Here is a 25736-nt window from a genome sequence, read left to right as displayed (position 1 = left end):
GATTGGGGCTCGGGTACCCCCACTTCACAACCGGACTTAATTCAAAAATGTTATAAATGGGTGCCTCTCTCACAACATTAACAGAAAAGAGGCGATCTTTTAAACATTTAAATACATTTATAAAATATACGTGTGAGTCCCACTCACGATGTATATTTTAGAAATCAATGACGTAATAAGAACTGCTCAGCTCTGTACCTCAGTGTCTGTAGTTTGCAGTTTGGATGTTTTAGGCCTTCACACAACTTCTTCACTCCAGTGTCTCCCAGCTCGTAATTGCGGCTCAGGTCGAGCTCTGTGAGAGATGTGTTTGTTTCCAGGACAGAGGCGAGGGCTTCGCAGCATGAACCGGTGAGTGAGCAGAGAACCAACCTGCAGGAGAGAAGAGACACGGAGAGGAGTAAAACAGAGCACAGACAGGGGCGTCACAACTTCAGTTTTATCGTCATTTCCTTCCCGTCCTTGACTTACTCCCCTCCAGTGACACATCCGCACCTTACATATCCAACCACGCCCTGTTTATATAGGAGTGTCATGGGGGGAGTTCTCAGACTGGCAGAGGCGGAGCTAAATAGACATATTAATACATAAATTAATACCCTGCTTGTTGTGAATGCATGGACGGGCTTCTGATAAGAAATCTTCACCCATTGGTCTGTTAAAACCTCGTTCACACTTTGCTTCCACAGCCTACAGCAGGGGCACTCAAAGGCCTGTGCACATTGTTCACATCCGCCTAAAAATAGTTCCTTGATCTGTAGTGACAAACCGGATTTAAAATGTGTTATTTATTTTCATATTAATTTTAAAGACTGGTTATTCGTTTTTCCTGGACAATGGTTGCCCAGTTAGATGATGATTTATTTTCAAGTTAAAAAATGTCTAAATAACATTGCAGCTGATTTTTCTTGGAGTGCTTGGTCAGATGGTGATGTAATCTTGTCTCATTCATCAATAATACAATTCATGATTCAATTCATCCTTGTCTGACACCCCTGCCAATGTCAATGGTCCCCGAGACCTCACCACCCATGCTAATCCTCACTTGGGCCTGGAGATCTCTGTGTAAGTATGCTTGGAAGTTGAGCAATGTTTCATCCAACCCACCTGCCAAAAGGATGGCCCACAGCTTTGACCTATTCACTAGATCAAAAGCGTGGACAAATCCATAAAGGCCATATAGATTGGGGTCCTCCTTGCAATGGTGTATTTTCCCACAATTAAATTTAAATTAAGACATTCTTCTACGGTACCCACCTTTTCCCTAAACCCCAGCTGGCATGAGTCCAAAATAGCATTTTCTTCTGTCCATCCCACACTTTTATTTTATAGAACTCTTCCTAAAATGTTAAGGGTGTTATCTATAAGGGAGATGGGTCTATAGTTGCACGGAAGGGATCTATCTCCCTTTTTAAAAATCGGGACTAAAATGCTTCTTGCCCAGGTCTCGGCTATTTTAGTCAAAGTTAATTTATTAAAAACATTAGAAAGTAGAGGGGTCCAAAAAGCCGGGTTTCACTTAATTAAATCGATGGTTAGCCCGTCTGGACCCGGCTCCTTATTGGCTAGACTCTGGTTAATAGCTTCCATGACTTCTAAAATACTTATATCTATGGGGACCGGGCTACCTGGGGTAAAAGTTGCCTCGCATGGGGGTGGGGGGGTATAGATACCTGAGAAATTTTCCATCCATACCTCACTGGCTATATTACAGCTAATAGGTGTCGAAGACTGGCCCATGAAATGGACGTCCCTAACTGCAGCCCAAAAAATGTTGCCCTTATTCTGGCTAGCAGCCTCAGACAGTTTGTCTCAACGGTCGATCAGGAGGTCCTTCTTCCTATCGTTAATTACCTTTGTAATTTTTTCTGGCCAGTTTAACTTCTGTTGTACACCTCGGAGTAGCTGAGAGGGCCCTACGTAAATTCCTGTTTGCTAGTGAGCAATCCTGGCTGAAACATCTGGGTTTGGAAAGTTGAATTTTGATCGTCTGACAAATCTTCCCAAAATCCCCAACTATCTGTCCCGGTGGTTGGTCTAGTGAGAGGCAGGACTCAATAAGGGACATATTATCCCATGCCAATTTCCTGAAAATGTCAGAGTTGTCAACCCCCCTCCAACACAATCTTAAATTGTCGGTTGACACTATGAAATTTGAGGCCCCACTTTTGGTCCGAAAAGTCGGCCTTTGGACAGTATATATCACTATCTTAATGGGTTTTTGATCTCCGAAATCGGAGAGTACCACCTCGGCAGATGCCAGTTGCTTTTCTATGAGGGAGAAAATTACAAAAAACAATTTGATGGACAGAATGTAGATCAATGTCCTACATTCACCCCAGTACAAGGATCTGGGCCTGAATCCATCGTTTTTTGCACTCCACACCACCCTGGGTCAGATAATGGCTTTATGCAAATCAGCTCTGACCCGGTCCGGTTCTCGGATGCTTGATTCCGGTCTGGGAAAGATATGGCTGTTGTAGTTCGGACTGGACTGTTCCCATGGGGCACAGGGTCAGAGCTGATTTGCATAAAGCCATTATCTGACCCAGGGTGGTGTGGAGTGCAAAAAACGATGGATTTAGGCCCAGATCCTTGTACTGGGGTGAATGTAAGACATTGATCTACATTCTGTCCATCAAATTGTTTTTTGTGCTTTTCTATGAGGGGGCATACAAAAATAAAATCTATGATAGTGCTGCAACCCCTTCCCCTATAGGTTGGATGGTTGTTCGAAGTTGACCCCGTAACCAGGTCCATAACATTGGACAAATATGTGATCTTATGAACCGGTTCAGTTCTCTACCTCTGCTTATCGATTGACTATAATGAGCCCCTCCTTTTTCAAAATGTGTGTCCGATAATTTGGCGTTAAAATCCCCCCCCCAGTATAATGCCCAATAAATCCCCATTGTTGGAGTGATTGTTCAAATCCTATATAAAATCAAAGAGCTTTATACCTTTCATTGTTTTGTTTTGATTTGTTTTGAAGGTTTTATATAGCGCAAACAAGACTATCAGAGCGCTTTACAAGTAAAGTAGAAGGAAGCATATAGTATACCATGACTAATGAGATTAAGTTATAATAGTACTAAATCTAGAGAATACAGTGCTAAGCTAGCGCAAACAATATAAACAGCAGGACAAATATGAGCACAAGAAACAGCAAGTAATACAATACATTGAATAGACAAATAGTTCAAGTGAATTTAGCCATGAGTATAGCTTTCACTTCTCTTTTGAAGGAGGCGTGGGAAGGGTTCATTCGTGTTTCGCAAGGCAAGGCGTTCCATATCCTAGGAGCCATACCAGAAAAGGACAAGTTATACGTTTTTTTCATTGCAAATCGTTGAGGTTGTAGAAGAAGAGTCTTGGCACTACTGGAAGATCTGCTGCCCGCTGAGAGCACCAGTTTCTGAGCTAGGTATTGTGGGGCTTTGTGGCGGGGGGCCTTGTGCGTCATACATGCGATTTTCAAATGAATTCTGGCTTCAAACGGAAGCCAGTTAAGGGTTCTCAAGTCTGGGAATATATATGGGTGTTTCTCTTCGAGCCAGTGATGAGTCTCGCCGCTGAGTTGATCGTGGCTCTTAGCGGGATTGTTGAAGATCTTGGGAGGCCGCATAAGGTTACTGCTCCATATTCCACGCGGGGGATAACTAGAGCTTGCACAGCTTGTTTGAAATCATGGGCGGGCAGATAGGGTTTCAGTTTTCACAGGGACTTTAGGTGGAAGTTGGCTCCTTTTGTAGAGGCGCTGATGTGTTTCTGCATCTTGAGTTGATTGTCCACTGTAAACCCAAGAGATTTTGTTGAGTCGACTATGAGCGGTTGTCCATTGAGAACTGTTAGGTGCTTCATCCAGTCCAGGATGGAGTGAGTTTTGTTAGGCGGGGCGATTAAAAGGAATTCCGTTTTGAGGGAGTTAAGTTTCAGATGGTTTTCGGCCAGCCAAGTTTGGGTTTTTTGAAGTGTGGTGTTGAGTTATTTGATGCCCTCCAGTGAGTGGATCTTGATGTATATTTGGGTGTCGTCTGCATACATGTGGAAGTGTATCTTTGAGAGGCTGAGAAGATCAGTAAGAGGTTCCATGAAGAGGTTGAACAGAGTTGGAGAGAGGGTAGAGCCTTGTGGAACTCCAAGTGACAGGTGAGGGGAGGGACAGGGATTGGTTGACTTTGAATCTTTGGGATCCATATTGGAGGAAAGAGGTGAACCAGTTGAACCAGTTGAAAACATTTCCAGACAAACCCATTCTGTGTTTCAGGAGATCTAGCAAGTTTTCGTGTTTGACGGTGTCAAAAGCAGATGACAGGTCGAGTAGGATTAGGCTTCATTTTGGTCTAAGATTTTTAGAGCGTCTTCTAATACAAGTGTCATGGCTGATTCTGTGCTATGACCTGCTCTGAAGCCGGATTGGAATTCGTTCAGCAGGTTGAATCGATCGATATGATTATTCAGTTGTATGTTGACGCATTTTTCCAGGAGTTTGGCTAACATAGGGATGTTAGAGATCGGGCGATAGGTATTTGGGTCCGCTGGGTTCGCTGCGGTTTTCTGTAGGATAGGCGAGACCTGTCCCATTTTCAGGATGTCTGGAATGGGTCCTTGAAGAAGGGATGTGTTAATGATCTTGTTCCAGAGGGGTAGTAGGATAGGAATGAAGTCTTTAATGTACTTCGCGGAGAGCGGGTCCGAGAAGTGATTGGAAGGTTTCAGCGCATTTAGCGTCTTTAGAATGGTATCTTCACTGTAAATGTTGAAGTGGGACCAAGAAGCATTGTTTTTTAGTTTAAATAATGGAAGGTCATTAGCTGGGAATACAGCTAGGGGCAAAGATGAGCCGTCTTTTGAGTCTGCTATGGATATTAGGTCCATGAGTAAGTCTGATTTAATGTATTCTGTCTTAGCGGCAAAGTAGGAGGCAAATTCATCACAGTTCGGAATAGAAAGAGGGTTGTCGATGTGGACATTGGGTAGGCATTTGGTTTGGGCTTTGATCGGAGCGAATAGTTTTTTGGGGCGGTTCTTGGCTAGGTCTAGTTGAGAGCTGAAGAAATCGGTTTTGGATTTTCAGATTTTTCTAAAGTATGTGTTTCTAGATTTTCTTAGCAGTATGAGGAGGTCAGTAGAGGGTGTAGCTCTCCAGCGACGTTCAATTACTTTAAGAGAGCATCCGTCATCATTTAGCCTCCCATCGTACCATGGTTTAGAATCTTTTGAGGAGGATCTTTTTAGTTGCAATGGGGCAATTTTGTCTAGGAGGTTGTTTATGGAGTGAAAGTAGTGATTTGTTTATTCAAAAAATTCTTCTGCACCTGGGTTTACTTTCTTTTCCTCTCCACACAAGAAATTTGTCCGCTTAGATAATTTTTTTATTGACTCCGCATTAATTAAGGATACTACATTTGAATTATATCCCCGCATAATCTCGAACCATAATCCAATCATGATAGAAATCAAAACTGACATGGTGCCTACACCTCAAGCTAGAACATGGACATTTGATCGGAAATTATTGTTAGATCCCGCTTATTTGGAATATATGTCAAATTGGATAAAATAATTTTTGGAATTTAATAGGGGATCAGCATCAACACAGATTGTGTGGGACGCTTTTAAAGCGGGGGTTCGGGGAGAATCACTATCTTACGTTATTAAAAACCAAAAAATCATACATCAGAAAATGGACGCAGATTATAGACAGGTTTTGAATTGGGAGAAGAAATTAGTAGTAGCAATATCACTCTCACAAGAGACAGGGGCTATAGAAACAAAATTAGCCATTAATAAGGCACGGCTTTATGAGAGCTTTGCATCTAAATTGGCTAATCAGATGGCAAATTATCGTTCACAAATATATGAAATGGGAGAGAACTCCGGTAGGATCTTAGCCAGAAAAATTAGACAGAAAGAGGTTTTTAATACTATAAATTCAATAAAAGATGAAGCTGGCCAGCATAATACACCCAAGTCAATCTTGGAGGTTTTTCGCAAATTCTATTCTAAATTATATCAGCAAGATAGCTCTCCTTACTCTTCTGATCTTCTACTTAATTTTGGGGCTACAAATCTGTCTCCTTGTTTATCCAATGAGCAAAGGCAGGATCTCGAGGCAGACATTACATGGGAGGAAATTGAGAAAGCTTTGTTATCTTCAGCAATAGGCAAAGCCGTGGGACCTGACAGCATCCCATTAGAATTTTATAAAGTATTTAGAAATGTATTAAAACAAGACATCTTGACTACCTTCTTAGAAGCACAGAGGGGAGCACCGCCATCTTCATGGGCTCAGTCTACAATTATGACATTTCTCAAAAAAGATAAAGATCCACTAAACCCGGCATCGTACAGACCTATCTCATTAATTAATGCTGATAGCAAAATATATTCAAAGGTATTGGCCTCTCGGCTATCACAAATCATTTCGACAATAGTTTCTCGATGGCAGCATGGCTTTATTCCGAATAGAGATACTTCAGACCATATTCGGAGGGTCATCGCCCTAATGGACTGGGCAGAAGCTACTAAGACATCTATCGGGATCACCCTATTGGATGCCGAGAAGGCATTCGATAGGGTGACCTGGTCATATCTCTGGGACCTATTACATTTAAAGGGATTTGGTCCAAGTATAATAATAGCATTGAAAGAGCTCTATTTAAATCCAACATCCTGTGTTAAATTTGGAGCTAATAAATCTGTTTCGTTTCCTATTCAGAGAGGTACCCGACAAGGATGCCCCTCCTCTCCACTTCTCTTCGCTATTTATATAGATATTTTTTTGAATGAGTAAAACCGAGCTGAAGAGATTATCCCAGTAAGGGCTGGATGTGTTACTTATAGAGCATTAGCATATGCGGATGATGTGGTGGTGGTAACGACACATCTAGATAAAGCTCTCCCTAAGATCGAGGAGCTAGCAACAACTTTTGGAATCTTTTCAGGTTACAAATTGAACTTACTTAAAACACAAACATTGTATGTAGGCGAAAATCCTCCTCCTCGAATTAATATAGTTTCAGAAGCGGTATATTTAGGAATAAATTTAACAACTCCAGTTTCTAACATACCAAAGCTAAACTATATTCCAATCCTGAAAAAGGCCAATTCTACCCTTGAGCGTATTGACCCCCTACATCTATCTTTGTATGGCAGAAATAATGTTTTAAAAATGATAATTTTGCCTAAATTCTTATATTTATTCAGAACAATACTGCTGGAATTTCCATTAGATTTTTTTAAACAAGTGGAGAAGATGGTAAGTAGATTTTTATGGGGCTATAGGGGTAACCGAAGAGCTTACAAAAAAATGATCGTTCCAAAACTTAGTGGAGGATGGGGTGTCCCACACTTTTTATTTTACTACCTTGCTGCAGTATTGCAATTTATAGCTCCTTTAATAGTAGGTGTCAAAGCCCCAATATCTCCAGCACATACACCATCTATCTATGAATTCGCTCTAGGCACAGAAGCTCGTGGCCATTTACTAAGCATTATAGAACCAAGCTACTATAAAAAAACAAAATTCAAGGTGATAATCGCAGCATACAGGGTATGGAAAATTATTAAGAAAATTACAAGGATTCCAAATTTAGTAAGATATACTCCTTTAATTTCACCACACTTCTTCCCCCCAATCTTTAGGGATCCCATTATGAGAAAATGGGGGAATAAAGGGATTATTCACCTCGGAGACTTGTGGAAAGATAACCGTATAATTACATTCCCTGAACTCCAATCACGGTTTAATCTATCTGTACAGGATTATTTTAAATATCTTCAGATATTTAGCTTTTTAAGTTCTATTACATTCTCTGAACAACAGGGTCTTAAAAAGATTGTATTGATAGATAGTCTTTATGTTAAAAAAAGGATTGTTTTTTTTTATAATGTACTCATCACAATGCTTCCAGATGATTTAACTGTGATTCAACAGAAATGGTCAGAAAAATTAGGGGTGGACAATATCTTAATAGAGAAATCAATAGAGCTTGCAAATTCCATTCTTCTATCCGGACGTTCACGTACACAGCATTATATGGTTTTGTTTGATTTTTATTATACACCGGCTAGAGTTATGAAATGGGGAACAAACACAGGCATATGTTGTAATAGATGTACTTTGAGAGGAGCAGACGCAATACATAATTTTTACGGTTGCCCTAAACTGACTAAAATACTTAGTGAAATTCAGAGTTTTCTTTCAAATATCTTGGGCATATCAATCATATTAACATCGGAATGGGTTATAACTGGGGTTTCGTCGGCTCCTCTCAAAGATGAACATCGGTCTTTGATTTTCATCATAATGTCTGTGTTTCGAGCATGCATCACCCAAGAGTGGATTAGCTCTGAATCGCCTACTTTTTCTATTTGGAGAGCTCGGCTACTAGCTAAATTTAATCTTGAATCAGCAATCTTTGAAACAAAAGGACTGAAAAAAAAGCAAAGGGGAAAGAAAATCTGGTTACCATTAAAGTCCTGGATTCAATAGGAAATGAGAACATAGTATGGATCTGGCCACCTTAATAATGTTAAAAAAAAAAGAAAATGTTATGTTTGGTTCTGTATATACTGAAAATGTATGCATCATGCACTGCGGAGAAAAAATGTATGTAATTTTTTCTGACTTGTTTGCAATAAAATAAAAAATTCTCAAAAAAAAAACAAAAAAAGAAAGTAGTGATTTGTCAGCCCCTGTACATCAGTTATGTCTTCCGGGGGATTAAGAGTGTTTAAGTTAGCTAAGGCTGTGTTGCATTCTTTAATTATTTAAGTTATGTTTTCTATGTCTACATATCTTGTCTGTTTGCTGGAGCCTAGAATGTATGATGCGTGCCTGCATCTCAAATCACAAAAGGGGTACCCGGTCAAACAGTGTGTGTAGTTATACAGAAAACTAAGGAAAGAAGAGACAACATACTATACATGACGAGTCATATCTGGCTGAGAAATTCCCATCAGACCACCCTTATTGGCGGAGTATCGTCATGTGGGAGTTAGTATTCAATCCAAATACCGCCCAAACCATCAGACGACGGTGCGGGTATGGATCTTATAACAAAACTCTAGCCAAGATAATGCTCGAGAGGTGGAAGAGATGAGGTGCAGTGCTCAAGTGAAAGTGATAAATAAAATTGACTACTTAAACAAAAAATATGTTTAATGGAGATTGTCTAAGTGTCAAAATTAAAACCACGCCCTGTAGTGGAAATTAATAACTACAAAGTGGCGCTGTAAATGTAAATGTATTTGTACTTGTAAAGCGCACTGCTACCCGTCCGTAGGTTTCCTGGCGCTGTATAACTCTGGGGAACCCGTCCTGGCTTTCCCTGTGGGATGGTCCCTGCTGGGAGTCCCCAAGGTGGAGCCAGGGATCCCCGGAATTGATGGGGCCGTTTTGGAGACTAGGCAAGCTAATGCCCAGAGTTGCCGAGTGGAACCCCTGATTAAAGTAAGCACCGAAGCGAGAATTATCGAGTCCGCTGACCCAAGTCCACGACCCTGCCGCGTCGGGAATTGAACCCTGGTCCCAGGCTGACTTCTGCTCCCGGGTCTGCCGCCTCTAACCAGTGAGCCACACTACTCCAGGACGGTCGACATGTTTTAGCCAATTGGAATATTTATCCGGCTTTCTTCAGGACCCAAAGGTGGACAGCTACTGCAATTATTACAAAGTGTAGTGAAAAAGGAAAAAGGAATATACTTTACAATACAGGAGTCTCACTGGATCTTGGAACCCCAATGTATCCTGGAGAACTACATTTTCTTTACCTGTTGTCACATGAAAGGAAAGCTTACAATATACATATGTATACATATACATAGTCACTAAAGACACAAAGAAAACTGTACAAACAACACACATGCATAAGTACGTTTTACTTAGCACCAGCTTAAGAGTATTACATCTCTCACACAGAGAGGTATTACCCTCTACTGAGATACTCACCCAGCTCTATGTGGGATAAGACCTCACCTCACCCGGCAACCTACTTGGGAAATTGAGGCCCGCTCTGTTTTGCAAAGAAAAAGACACACATTGAAGTTGTACAGTGTGTCTAGCTCAATGGCTTTGCATAAAAACCTAGTTTACAGCGTACTGGATGACACACCATCATAACATGAACCAACCCTATGCAGGATCAGCTGATAAAACATTTATTACTAAATTGAATTTATCAAGTTATTTTGCCAAAGTATAGTTAGAAATGGCAAAAGGTGACAGCCCCTCTTGTCCTACTAAAGCTCACCACAAGGTGTCCAATAGTGAATATGCAAGAGGGAAGATATGCCGATGTTTAAAATGCCAAAGTGAAGCCTAGAACCTAAGGGTACCACAACTTAGTGGAAAAACTTAAACTTAAAGAAAAAGTTAAACTTAAAGAAAAAACCTGTTCCTTTCATCAAAGAAGTTGTATGAAAGCGAACTCCATAGACCCCAAAGACTCACCAGTCCGTCGGTACCTCTCTCGATCATCCGAGAGGAAGTGGAGGTACCGATAGGACAGCCTACTCCGTTTTTATACTAGTGCTGATTGGTCAAATTGGCTATTGACAGCGGCCAATTAAGATCAAAATCGCCGTTTTTTTCTATTTTTCTTTCTCCTCTTAAGGCGCATGCTCATTAGATCATAAACAGAGTACGCTACTCCTCTTAATAGTCCTGAGCGCGCATGTGCTGAAATACACTACCCGAGGTAGTGGCTGCCCGCGTTTAATTTAGTCAGCGCGCATGTTTAACGGATAGTGTTACCTTTCAGCGCGTGAGAAAGACTGAGCTGTTATATTTGCTCAAGCTCGCGCTTATGCTGATCAGCGCGCATACTTTTAAGGGTAGTTTACGCGTCTACGCGCATGCGCGACACTGAATTATTGTAAATCAGAAGCGCGAGCTGTGTATGGATGTAAAAAGAAATATAAATTAAAGAAGTACCGAGCAGGGGCATATACCTGCTTGGATGAATTACTTCTTTATCTTCAAATCAAATGATGCTTATGTGGCAGTTGCTAAGAGCAATAATTACACTATCTTTGCGCGCATGCGCGAAATCTCTTCAAAGATCGCTGGGAAGGCAGAGTTGCTTAGCACTACCAGTGTATCTTGGCATGCATAACAACGTTAGTAAATGAGGTCAAGGTGGCACATAATATCTCAAATATCCATAGTCTGATGGTCCAGTGGTGTTCTCCCAACAGACGAGAGATCAGGACCGAGGATCTATTGTCAACAGTAAACCCTATATATTAATGATGTAAATGATTTTGATTGGAGCTACAATGGATATTTGAGATAGTATGTGCCACCTTGACCTCATTTACTAACGTTGTTATGAATGCCAAGATACACTGGTAGTGCTAAGCAACTCTGCCTTCCCAGCGATCTTTGAAGAGATTTCGCGCATGAGCACAAAGATAGTGTAATTATTGCTCCTAGCAACTGCCACATAAGCATCATTTGATTTGAAGATAAAGAAGTAATTCATCCGAGCAGGTATATACCCCTGCTCGGTACTTCTTTTATTTATATTTCTTTTTACATCCATACACAGCTCGCGCTTCTGATTTACATTAATTCAGTGTCGCGCATGCGCGTAGACGCGAAACCTACCCTTAAAAGTATGCGCGCTGATCAACATAAGCGCGAGCTTGAGCAAATATAACAGCTCAGTCTTTCTCACGCGCTGAAAGGTAACACTATCCGTTAAACATGCGCGCTGACTAAATTAAACGCGGGCAGCCACTACCTCGGGTAGTGTATTTCAGCACATGCGCGCTCAGGAATATTAAGAGGAGTAGCGTACTCTGTTTATGATCTAATGAGCATGCGCCTTAAGAGGAGAAAGAAAAAGAGAAAAAAACGGCGATTTTGGTCTTAATTGGCCGCTGTCAATAGCGAATTTGACCAATCAGCACTAGTATAAAAACGGAGTAGGCTGTCCTATCGGTACTCCACTTCCTCTCGGATGATCGAGAGAGGTACCGACGGACAGGTGAGTCTTTGGGGTCTATGGAGTTTGCTTTCATACAACTTCTTTGATGAAAGGAACAGGTTTTTTCTTTAAGTTTAACTTTTTCTTTAAGTTTAAGTTTTTCCACTAAGTTGTGGTACCCTTAGGTTCTAGGCTTCACTTTGGCATTTTAAACATCGGCATATCTTCCCTCTTGCATATTCACTATTGGACACCTTGTGGTGAGCTTTAGTAGGACAAGAGGGGCTGTCACCTTTTGCCATTTCTAACTATACTTTGGCAAAATAACTTGATAAATTCAATTTAGTAATAAATGTTTTATCAGCTGATCCTGCATAGGGTTGGTTCATGTTATGATGGTGTGTCGTCCAGTACTCTGTAAACTAGGTTTTTATGCAAAGCCATTGAGCTAGACACACTGTACAACTTCAATGTGTGTCTTTTTCTTTGCAAAACAGAGCGGGCCTCAATTTCCCGAGTAGGTTGCCGGGTGAGGTGAGGTCTTCTCCCACATAAAGCTGGGTGAGTATCTCAGTAGAGGGTAATACCTCTCTGTGTGAGAGATGTAATACTCTTAAGCTGGTGCTAAGTAAAAAGTACTTATGCATGTGTGTTGTTTGTACAGTTTTCTTTGTGTCTTTAGTGGCTATGTATATGTATACGTATGTATGTTGTAAGTTTTTCCTTTCATGTGACAACAGATAAAGAAAATTTAGTTCTCCAGGATACATTGGGGCTCCAAGATCCAGTGAGACTCCTGTATTGTAAACTATATTCCTTTTTCCTTTTTCACTACACTTTGTAATAATTGCAGTAGCTGTTCCACCTTTGGGTCCTGAAGAAAGCCGGATAAATATTCCAATTGGCTGAAACATGTCGACTGTCCTGCACAGCGCCACTTTGTAGTTATTAATTTCCACTACAGGGCGTGGTTTTAATTTTGACACTTAGACAATCTCCATTAAACATATTTTTTGTTTAAGTAGTCAATTTTATTTATCACTTTCACTTGAGCACTGCACCTCATCTCTTCCACCTCTCGAGCATTATCTTGGCTAGAGTTTTGTTATAAGATCCATACCCGCACCGTCGTCTGATGGTTTGGGCGGTATTTGGATTGAATACTAACTCCCACATGACGATACTCCGCCAATAAGGGTGGTCTGATGGTAATTTCTAAGCCAGATATGACTCGTCATGTATAGTATGTTGTCTCTTCTTTCCTTAGTTTTCTGTATAACTACACACACTGTTTGACCGGGTACCCCTTTTGTGATTTGTGATGTCAGTAGGGGAATGGGATACTAGGTTGTTAAATTTTCCCCTTGACCCCCTTTATATAGCATTACTCGTGTAACTGCATCTTACATGCTGGGTTCCAGATTCTGTATTCAACTGTTTCATCCAGGATCTACTGTGTAACGGACGTGCTGTGCTTCTTCTACTGATCTTGAAATAAATACTTGGATTTTTATACAAATTAAAGCTTCATCTTTTTAATATTGGCGACGAGGGACATTCAGCATATTTCTGCTGCGTTTTTGAAGCACAGGAGCAGAAATTTCAAGAATCCACGAGTGATTGATTCTAAACCGATGTTACTTACTTGGGAAGAGAAGCGGAATGCACTTTGTTGATTTCCTTTTTGCTCCGGTTGATTTTCCTCAAGTTTGGAGGCTTTTCTGCATTTCTCTGTGTTTTTGGCGTTTGGGTGAGTGAAGCGGCAGGGGCCCTGCTCGAGACAAATTGCATACGTCACCCCGCTCATTGCGTGATACGTCATCCAGCGTCGTCAAACAAGATGTGGATTTGTGCACTCTGTCATCACGCATAACGCAAAGCTGCCATTTTGTTTCCATGGCAATTGAAATTACCGGAGAAGGAAACACGAAGTGTTTGTTTTTACTTCTGGCTACCGGAGAAAGGAAATCGAACCGCATTTACTTTCGCATTAAGGAATAAGGTACATTTTACACGCTTTTGAATTCCTTGTGTGTTTCATTTTAATAAATCCTTACTCGGGAGATCTTTATTAAATTCGACCAAAACGACTCTCATTTGTTCTATAAGGATCGTTTTAAGACTGGCTTATAAACTATTGTTTAGATCTACTTTGCATTGTATTTTTGGAGTTTATATACAGTGAAGACTTGAAGAAGAATCCAATTAGTTTTTATTACAAGACTGTCATCTACTGGATATTTTGGAAATTACTTTTTAACTATTTTTTCATTGACGATTCATTTACTTATATCCTACTTAGCTTTAAACACTATTTTATTTTATTTTATTCTCTTGTTCTCAATTTTGTTGGTTTTGATGAACCACTCTATTAGCATTCAATATTATTTGTTTAGGTATTTATCTTACATTTAGGATTTTATACTTCATTTAATATGCAATTTGATCCTCCATCAAACTTTTTGCAGTCCAAAGGTGATCCACCAATTCCATGGACAAGATGGAAAGAAGAATTGTTTACGTATCTCAAGGCAATGGATGGAGAATGGATGTCTGCAGAGAGGAAAAAGAACATTTTTTTTACATTGGCTTGGTTCAGAAGGACAGTTGGTATTTAGAACATTGCCGCCTGTAATGTTTATGATGAAGCTGTTTCAAGGATTGAAAGGAGATTTAAACCTATTACTGTTGTATCGGGTTCCCAAGGCCTACATGTTCCGAAGATAACCCACTTACATTGAAAGAACTGTTGGCACGGAAACTGAAAAGTACAAAGAACAAGTTTATTAAGACCCCATGGGGTGGTGGTACATTCCTACAGCACCCTTCTGTAATGCAAGAAGTATCACACCGAACATCGGTGTGACCGGTTCTTTTATACAATATGCAGGTAATAAAAAGATAGGCGGTACAGAGTTACAGAACAGTATGTACATATATGGTCATTTTTGGAACACAGCCAGCTCATTGGAGGGGTTACGACCCCGCTGGTCAGTTTGGCGGCACATTCCTGAGGGGTGACTGGTCAGTTGAGACTGCGCATGTACAGGCTTGACCGTTACTAAAAATAGCCTGTTGCTGGGCAAACTCGAGTGGTCAATGGTACGGACAACGGACTAAAGGGCACGCTGGCCACGAGGCCGCTCATGATCTAAGATGGCCGCCGTAACAAACAAGATGGCGTTTCCAAGTATAGCCAAGTTAAGCAGGAAAACGTGTAGCACAGCTAAGCGCTAACTCGGCCATTGTCAAATTACGACAGACGACCCTTTTAGCGTTTAGCTGAAGCTACCTCATAGTGAACATAGTCAGGGTGTTCATCTTCTATATCAATTAGCATTATTTGGGCTACTTCTCTATGAAGCATCATTTTGTTGTGAGCAAGAGCTCGTCTTGATGGTATGCAAGCCGATAAGCACATGGAACATAAAGCTGGACCACATTGTATACACAAACATAAAAAAAACAATATCCCAACAATGATACATAAAATCGTTAGCAGTTTCCAACCCCAAGTGGTAAGCATTGACCAGAACCACCCTGAAAGAGTCCAAGTTCCATTATCCGGGTGTATTTCGGCAGCTACCTTGTGCAATTTCGAAATAGCATCATAAACAGATGGCGAATTATCAGGTACGTATACACAGCAGCTACTTCCGATGATTCTACATGCCCCCCCACGGTCAGCTAGAACCACATCTAGAACCATTCTGTTCTGGAGCGTGACAATCCTAGAGATCTGGAGTTCTTCAGTAATATTACCTAGTGCAATAGCAGTATCATTAGCTACAGCCTCAACAACAAAGGTCAGTCGTTGTATTTTCCGGCTATTCAGTGCAGCCCCCACAAAGGAAAACAGTCCCAAATTAAAGTCCACATATTGTTGTAAAACAGTATCGGTCTGATCGATGTCATCCAAAACAACAGAACGTCTAACACGATTCAACACGAAATCGTGGTAAAGGACATAATCATTATGATACATTGCGTATGCACAAATCAGCTTTAGTGGCAATAACATTAATAACATGTAAACTGGATACATTGATATTCCTTTGAGTGCTGTAAACACGTGGGGCAGACACATTATCGGGGCGGTACTCCTCCCATTCAAATCGAGTACCCTCAGCCCGTGGATACCCATCCCGGTCATGATAGCAAATTTTATTCAAACGGAAAAGCACCCCCCCTTTTGTTGGCCATCGTAAGGTGAAGAGAAGAGTGTACCAGACGTTACAGGAACCATTATGTGAAAACGGGAGTGGAATGAGTGGAGTGCCCCCTTTCTTCTGATGCCCAGGCAACATCCCACACACCCAACAATTAGACGTATTTGTCATGTTATGCGTATGATGCAGAATCTGAATAAAGCTATTGTTCAAATAAGTCTGTCGGTGCCGTTCTTCATGGTAGGGCAAGGTGAAGTGAAAATGTTCAGATGGAGCCGGGGTAGTCGGCAGCAAATGTTCACGTGCAGGCACCACGAGTTCAACTACCCAGGCTATCACTGCTATTACCACAATTGTCAAGACGAAAAGGATGGCACCAAGTATTCTTTTGTCTCGTGATGCTGAAGACACCATAGTTCAAAAAGTTCTTAATGTCTCAGATAGTTCAAAAGTTCACAAAGTCTCAAATGTACATGTATATACCTAAAAAAAGAAAAATACGGTGCTGAGCTCCGAGGTAGCCGTTGTTTTCTTCTTCGGGGTCAAGACGGGTGTTGCTACTCTTGGCAGAACTGATCCCCCCCCTTGAGATTCCCGGTTTCCGTTTCACAAACCCCAGAGCGGTAACCAACCAGTCTCGAAAAAAATCTTGGCCGCAGATTATAGCGCTCTCGTCCAGAAACAGTGTGGTCCGGGAAGGCTCCCTCAACTTCGGCCGATGTCACAGCTGGGCTCTTTCCTTTATCCAGAATCTCCTTGTAGTCGGTCAACACAGCAGGATTCACCAGGTCCGGAGAAACACGACGGCAGTGAGTTGAGTGCACCCACCGCTTTCTGTTGGTCACTCGTACAGCTGTTCGAGTGGCCAGGAGGACCTGCTCGGGGCCACGCCACCTCGGTTCCAAGCTATTCGCCCTCTCAAACGACTTGACCATGACAAAGTCTCCAGGACGGTGATTGTGAGCCTCTCCAGTAGAGTTGTCAGGGAGCGCTTCTCGAACCTGTTGATGAATAGAAAGTAAATCATTTGTTAATCGAGCCAAATAGTCATTCATCATTATACAAGGCACATGATGTATCAATCGCGGCTTAGGCACTCCCCAGATGTTCATCGGCCTTCCAAACACCACTTCATATGGTGTGAGGCCAGTTCGAGAGTGGGGTACTGATCTGAGAGAGAGTAATGCTAGCGGTAAGGCATCCGGCCACTTCAATGACGTGGACGCCACAATCTTAGCCAATTTTAGTTTCAACGTGGCATTGTACCGCTCAACAAGACCCGCTGACTGGGGGTGGAACACAGCGTGAAACTTCTGCTGGATTCCTAACCCTTTCAGCACATACTCCACAATTTTCCCGACAAAATGAGGCCCATTGTCGCTCCACAAAAATTTGCAAACTCCAAATCGAGGGAAGTACTCCTTGAGCAACACCTTAGCTGTTGTCAAAGCTGTATTGTCTTTCGTGGGGAAAGCCTCAACCCATTTGCTAAAAGCACATACCACCACTAAGACATACTTCAGGTTGTTGCAACGCTCAAGCTGGATATAATCCATTTGGAGTACCTCAAATGGTGCAGAAGGTGGAACGAACCCTCCTTTCGGAGTATGGGTCCCTTTCGCAGGATTGTGCTGTAAGCATATCAGGCAGGTCTGCACTACTCTCTTGGCAGTATTGGCAATCTCGGGATGTTCCCAAACTCGTGTCAACAACCGAGTAATCGCCAGAGATCCCACATGTGCTAGTCCATGAGTCATCTCAACCATTGCTTGCAAGTAAGCTGCAGGCAATTTCCATTTCTCCATGTCTTTGCTTCTCCAACAACCCTCATCATCTAGCACTCCATCTGCTGCCCATGCCGCAAGTTCTGCTTCAGTCGCTGATTTCTGGATGTCTAGTATCTCTGCTCTAGCATCATACCATCGCTCAGCTTGTGATTTTGTTACGTACATAGGGGAGTCAGTTCGGGACATAGCTGTTTGTCTCGCTATGCTATCTGCAAAGGCATTTCCTTGGCCCACTTTATCAGTGATCTTTTTATGGGCGCTGCACTTAATGATCGCTACTTTCTTCGGACAAAGCAATGCGTTTAGGAGATCACACACCAATTCTCCGTGCATAATGTGTACTCCATGAGAAGTTAAAAAACCACGTTCTCTCCAGAGTAGCCCGAAGTCATGTGCTACTCCGAAGGCGTACCGGCTGTCTGTGTAGATGTTCACACATAGGCCAGCACTCAATTCGCAGGCTCTCGTCAAGGCTATCAGCTCTGCTGCCTGAGCTGATTTTTGTGGTATTCGTGCTGTTTCTACCACTGTTTTAAGTGTCGTGATCGCGTATGCTGCGGAAGTCGTACCATCTGGCAGCCTCAAACACGATCCATCAACCCACAGTTCCCCATCCGCATCTGGAAATGGCATATCCTGTAAGTCGACACGACCCTTTGTCTGTTCCTCAGTCAGGAAAACACAATCATGATGCTTTTCTTCCTGACCCTCCTCGACCGGATAGGGCAATAAAGTGGCAGGGTTCAGGGTAGCACATCTTTTTAGTGTGATATGTGGCGCCAAAAGTGTAAGCTCATATCCTGTCAAACGTGCACTCGTGAGATGCTGGGTTTTCGTCTGATTCAACAGGGCATCGACTGCATGGGGAACTAACACCAACAATTTGTGCGATAAAACTATTCCCTCACTCTGTCGTATAGCTACTGCTGTTTCTGCAACTGCTCGAAAACACCCAGGTAACCCTCGTGCTACAGGATCAAGAAGGGCTGAAAAATATGCGCACAGCCTCTGCTTATCCCCGTGTACTTGCACTAACACTGATAACGCGCACCCATCTTTCTCGTGCACGTACAATGTAAAAATCTTTGAATAGTCTGGTGTACCTAACACGGGTGCAGAGCAAAGAGCCTGTCTCAATTGTTCAAAAGCATTCTGACATTCATCTGTCCATTCCAGGGGCATTGGTGTCGTTTTGGACAGTAACGCTAACAAAGGTTTGATAATATGCGAAAAACCCATAATCCACTGTCTGCAAAAGGACGTCAAACCTATGAAAGCACGTACATCTCTCTGAGTGCGGGGGACTGGTGTGTCTAGAATCGCCTGAATTCGATCTGATGTTAATGCACGCCCCTCCTTAGACAAAAGATGACCGAGGTAGGTCACCTTGGGTCTACAGTATTGCAACTTTTTCTTAGACACTTTATGGTTATTCTGAGCTAAAAAGGACAGTAGGGCAAGTGTACTTTCCTCACATTGTACATAAGAATCCGCAGCCAACAAAATATCATCCACATACTGGATAAGGGCTACTCCATGTTGCAATTCAAAAGAGTCAAGCTGTCTTTTTAAAGCCTGGCTATAAATGCTAGGACTTTCTGTGTAACCTTGGGGAACACGACAAAATCTATACGATTTATTATTTAACGTGAAACCAAATAAATATCTGCTATCGGGATGGATGGGAATGGAAAAGAACGCATTTTTGAAGTTAATACCACTAAAGGTCGTTGCCGTTGGTGGCACCAGTGTAAGCAAGGTCGTGATGTCAGACACCACCGGGTATTGGGGAATGACAATTTTGTTAATTTCTCTTAAATCAATAATAAATCAATAGACTTTGTCGTCAGTATCTTTCTTAAGGATCGGGAGAATAGGACTATTGCAAACATTTATAGGGGACTTCCTCCACTACCCCTACAGTGATCAAATCCTGAACAATGTGTGTAAGAGCAATTTCACCTTCTTTAGAGATCTTATATTGCGGAACACGTGGCAAAGAGGCTCCCTCTTTTACAGTAATCCGAATAGGTGGAATAAGCATCTGTCCCACATCCGTATCCGAGGTTGCCCATAACGTGTGAGGGAGAGAGGCTAATGCTTCAATGTCTTTAATCGTGAAAAATCTGTGCGGTACTGGGTAGTTGTCATTTAAAATAACCCGCACCCCTTCGGGAGCACAGCGTATCGTTGCTCGAAAATATTTAAGCAAATCAATGCCCAGAATATTATCCGGGGTGTAAGTTGACCACAAAAATTGGCCAAAACTGAAAAATTTATCGAGACAAAGTGCAAGAGGCTTTGATAATGGGCTAGGAGTGGGTGTGCCATCGAACCCTACACATGTTATCATTTCGCCAGACAGGGGAGCCCTCGGAACCAAATTTTTAGACAAAGTGCTATGAGTAGCTCCTGTGTCGACTAGAAACTGATCAGTAGAACCCAAGATGCCCGCTGATACATATGGACCACTCTGATCTACTGGCACTTCAACTGATTCCGTACCCCATCCTACGCAATCCTATGCATGTACATAATCCTGATGTTCCACATTCTCGCCCTCTGATATCTGATACTGGTTCCGTCTATCAAACGTATTACGTTCATCCTGGCCACGGCCCCTCTCTTCAAACCTGCTACGATCACCTCCACTACCTCTTGCTCCCGAGTAACTTCCCCTCGACCTTCCACCTCCTCTACCACGCTGACTACGCTGCTCACGAAGTACCGGACAATCATCAGCCCAATGTCCAAACTCCTTACAGTAAGCACATTGATCCTCCGCTATATCCGTACGCCCGTACGACGCATTGCCCCCTCCTCGTCTACCTCTATCATTCCCTCTGGATTGCGTTCCGCGAACCTGTGCCAACATCACCTTCGTTTTCAACTCCTTCACTTTCTTATCAACACTTTCTTTACCTCCAATTCCTGCCGCTCATAATACTGAGCCATAGTTAACAAAGACGCAGGGGTCGCCGTGGCCCAGGAACTTTCACTCGACTTCAATCTTTTCGCAATCTCCGGCAGGAGATTAGCCACATACTTATCAACAAACAAATGCCTACCCGTATCGTCTGTTAACGATTGACCACTGTAATCATGAAACGCCTCTTCGAAGCGTGTAAAGAAATCTGAAACCGTTTCATCTAACTTTTGTTTACACGAAGCTAACATGGTCCAATCGATCTTCTTAGATGGGACGAGCGTTTTTAATTTAACCAAAATAGCCGCCGGGAGGTCTAAAATCAACTGACATGGCTTACATGCCGGTTCCCTATCTAAATCAGCTGCATTTATTTCCTTCCATGTTCCCCCAAGTATTGTTTCATCATTATTCTTACGAATTTGTCTCCACATGTCAGGCGGAAGAATTAACCCAAAAAACAAATCTATATCGACCAAAGTCATGACACAGGACGAAATAGCCCCTTCAACCCCTTCATAAAATGCCGCCGGGTTCTCACGAAGATCAGGTAAAGAATTTTTTAACGCCTTAACATCCGCTCTATTCCAGGGCGTATAAACCCAATTATATACAAAATATCCCTTTGCATCCTTTGACAGTTTATCATCATCCGTACCTTCCCCTTTAGGCGGAACATACAAAGGTGCGGCTTCACGCATAGGCATAACATGCATTGTAGAACTCTTATCTGAACCCCGGAGAGAACACTCCTTAGATTGCCCAGTAGACTCCGGCCCGGACTCCTTATTCTTTTTCCGCTCGTCTCGCAATCTGGACGTCTCATCCCGCAGCTGGATCAGTTGCTTGTAAAAGGCATCGACATCTGAAAGATCAAATACATCTTTTTCCAAATTCTCACGGTGAACTGACACAACCTTAGATTCTAACGTATCCGAAAATTGACGGTATGCAGTAACAACTTCATCTGCCAAAGTAGCCAAAAAATACAGTAATTCTTGGTCTGTCCATTTACCCCTTTCAACAACAACTTCAGCCTGAGTAACAAAATTCGTATTCACTTTACGAGCCCAACTACGCAAATTTGCGGATTTCTCCACAGAAAACCTGACACCAGACGCATCCCTTTTTCCTGGCTTATACTGTCCTTCGTCATCAGAGTCTGCAGTTGGAGCCGTAGGTGAGACGTACGGAGGCGGTGATCGATCTAGCAATGAAAAATCATCAATTTCATTATTAAGGACAGGATAAAGCGGTCGACGAATAGGGAATTGACCAGTCGTTTGCAATTTACGTTCCCGCTCCTCCCTCTCTAACTTCTCCTGCGCCTCCTTTTCCTCAAGCTGTAAAGCCTTATCCCGAGCAGCCTTGCGCTGCTCTTTGTCCGCCAAGGCAACCTCACGCTTCATTCGTTCACGCACCGCTTTCTCCCACCTTCGCACACAATCAAACATATTTTGTCTAGACCTTCGCTGAAACAAACATTGCTCCACAAACTGAACCTTTCGCAAGTCGAACGACCCATGTAGAGGCCATTGTAACTCGGGATCTGTTCTAGTATACTTATGCCATAATTTACTGTACATTATAGGGGGAAGGCTGAATTTGATGTACATCTCCCGATTTGGAGTTCCTTCTGGGGGAGCCGGCTGTGATTCCGCTAACCTAATTGAGGTACCATTTCCAAGACAGCACATCCCTCGGAGTGTGCTGAAAACAGGCATGTTCAAAGAGTATCACGGAAGCGTGATACTATATAACTGGCACTTACAGTGCTTCACACAAATGTGCCGCTCAGAGGAAAAAAAAACAAAATTAGAGAAACATCTCTACATGCCTGCCTATGTGAAGTGCACTACACATATAGGTTCAAAGTTCACAAGTTCACAAATGTTAGCTAACTCACATCAAAATCATAGATCATAGAACTTCGGCAAGCGTCCGAGGACTACCTTACCGATCACAAATCACAGAACTTCAGTAAGCGTCCGCAGACTACCTTACCGATCACAAATCTTACTCAAGTCTCAAAGGTCCAGATTCCAACTGCCAAGGTCTTTTAATCGAATCAGCCAAACGGCACTTTATCCAGCAACGCAGACGATCAAGAACTCAGTCGGAGACCGGCGCCACCTGGAAGGTCAGATCAGAAGGAAAGGAAGAAACACCGCGGGTGCCAAGACTCGGGTCACTCGGTGGCAGCGTACGCGTCCATGGCGAGTTTCCAAACCTTCGTCACGACCTCTCCTTCGGGCATCCGAGTCGCCGATGAGTCCCTTCGTGGTCGCCAATTTGTTGTATCGGGTTCCCAAGGCCTACATGTTCCGAAGATAACCCACTTACATTGAAAGAACTGTTGGCACGGAAACTGAAAAGTACAAAGAACAAGTTTATTAAGACCCCATGGGGTGGTGGTACATTCCTACAGCACCCTTCGGTAATGCAAGAAGTATCACACCGAACATCGGTGTGACCGGTTCTTTTATACAATATGCAGGTAATAAAAAGATAGGCGGTACAGAGTTACAGAACAGTATGTACATATATGGTCATTTTTGGAACACAGCCAGCTCATTGGAGGGGTTACGACCCCGCTGGTCAGTTTGGCGGCACATTCCTGAGGGGTGACTGGTCAGTTGAGACTGCGCATGTACAGGCTTGACCGTTACTAAAAATAGCCTGTTGCTGGGCAAACTCGAGTGGTCAATGGTACGGACAACGGACTAAAGGGCACGCTGGCCACGAGGCCGCTCATGATCTAAGATGGCCGCCGTAACAAACAAGATGGCGTTTCCAAGTATAGCCAAGTTAAGCAGGAAAACGTGTAGCACAGCTAAGCGCTAACTCGGCCATTGTCAAATTACGACATTACTAGTGTAGCTCTTAACAGATTCAAATTTTATACTAGAGTTCAGGATGATAAAGAGTGTTTCGATTATTTTCTTATTGCTTTACGGGCATTATCATTACATTGTAACTTTGGTCTTATGACGGATGAAATGATAAGGGATCAGATCATTGTGCACGTAAAGAGTAAGAAAGTTCAGGCACAGTTATGGATTTTAGGTGATCCTAGCTTGGAAACAGCTTTCAGTACTGCTAAAGCTCTTGAGCAGTCAGATAAGTGGATTCAATCTTTAGATAAAGCACCCACTTCTAGTCCTTCTACCTCTAGTAATGAAGTCAGTGTTGTTAAACCGCATGAGGCAAAAAATAATTATTATTCCGATAGGAATGATGGTAAGAGTACGCAGTTTTTTTGTTTCAGATGTGGCAATCCTGACCATATTGCTTCTTTTCCGCAGTGTCCAGCTTTTAATAGACAATGCAACAAATGTGGACGTACTGGGCATTTTTCTAAAATGTGCAAAACTCCCACAAAATCTTTCCAAGACACTAAAAAATCTTCCTTTTCTACATCTAAACATCCTACTGGTAATGTCTCATATGTTAATGATGAAGGGAGGAATGATCCTGATATTAAGGAATTTGGTATTGTTGTATCTGTACAAGAGTCATTTGATATTTCAGAAGATGATAGTTTATCATCTCCTAAAGGTTTTGTTAACATTTTGGGGAAGGTATTAGAACTTATGGTGGACTCTTGTTCTCCATGGACTATTATCACTAAGGAATATTGTGTAGAATCATTTGGAGATTTAGTAGATTTCAATACTTTATCTAAACCTGATATCAGTGCTTACAACTTTGATGGATCTAAAATCAACTTTATTGGTTTTAAGGAAGTTCTCCTTACTATCAAAAGTAATTTTGCTATTATCAAACTATATGTTGCATGGAAAGGTGTGAATGTTTTGGGATGGAGAGATCAAGCAAAATTAGGAGTTACGTTGAATCCTAGGTTAAAGGATCCTGTGTCGGTCCTTGCAATATCTGATGGGGAGTCCGGTGAATTACCTGAGTCAACTGAAATTTCCCAGTCTTTTCCTAATGTGTTTTCTAATATTAGGTAAATTGAATGGTTTCAGTTACAGGATCAAGGTTAAACCTAATTCTGGTTCAGTTAAACAAAAGCTAAGGGGGGTTCCTATTAGTATTAGGAATGAGCTTAGAGATATGTTGGATACTATGGTGAAGGAAAACATAATTGAGGAAGTGGAATCGTCAGAGTGGGTTTCTCCCATTGTTTTAGCCATTAAACCTGATAAGAGTATTAGGTTATGTGTGGATTTGAGAGCGCTTAATAAGTGTTTAGTTACTGACTGTCACCTACTTCCCAACCTTAATGAAATGCAGTGTATGTTGGACGGTGCATGTGTGTTTTCAACATTAGATCTTAGGTCTGCGTATCACCAGATCGAGCTCACTGAAGACTCAAAACAATTTACAGCATTCATCACCCCTCATGGTTTATTTCAGTTCAGGAGAATGCCATTTGGTTTGGCCTCGGCCGCTTTGGTCTTTCAGAGGGCCATGTATCACGTTTTTAAAGATCTAGGATTATTTGTCAAGTGTTTTCAAGACGATATACTTGTTTTTTCTAAGAATAATTCTGAACACCATTCTCATCTTAAAGAAGTATGTTCTAAGTTAGAACAATATGGTTTAACACCTTCAATGCTAAGGCAATTCCCGCTGGGCGCTGAGCATCCTGAATCCCATTGTTCATGACAAGGTCAGCTCGTCATAAGCACAGCTCCAGTGTACTGCATGACGAGCTGACCTTGTCATGAGCATCCAAAAGGTTAACAATTAAGGCTAGCAAATGTAAATTTTTCTGTAAATCTGTCGAGTATTTGGGACATACCCTTTCTGGAGAAGGGGTTGTACCAAAGAAAAATCTAGTTGATGCTATTATGAAAGTGCCAGCTCCTGATAATAAGGAAAAGTTACTCTCATTTGCAGGGTTATGTGAGTATTATAGCAAATATATTCAAAATGTTGCTAACAAGAAGGA

The 25736-nt window shown here is 42.2% G+C and overlaps 1 protein-coding gene and 1 pseudogene across 1 annotated transcript in view; one reads left to right on the top strand and one right to left on the bottom strand.

Annotated features, from left to right (window-relative positions):
- The window catches only part of LOC147693211 (NACHT, LRR and PYD domains-containing protein 3-like), a 187135-nt gene that overhangs the window by 83183 nt on the left and 78216 nt on the right, over window positions 1-25736 (bottom strand). Inside the window, exon 3 of the mRNA XM_086933609.1 lies at window positions 199-372. Coding sequence (XP_086789735.1) covers window positions 199-372 — 174 coding nt within the window. The remainder of the gene's footprint in view (window positions 1-198; window positions 373-25736) is intronic.
- Window positions 24056-24792, top strand: LOC147693213 (uncharacterized; annotated as a pseudogene).

The sequence above is a fragment of the Lissotriton vulgaris genome, chromosome 8, assembly GCF_964263255.1.
Source record: "Lissotriton vulgaris chromosome 8, aLisVul1.2, whole genome shotgun sequence".
Lineage (NCBI taxonomy): Eukaryota > Metazoa > Chordata > Amphibia > Caudata > Salamandridae > Lissotriton > Lissotriton vulgaris.
The sequence above is the reverse complement of the archived record's forward strand: the minus strand, read 5'-3'. Positions and strand labels throughout refer to the sequence as shown.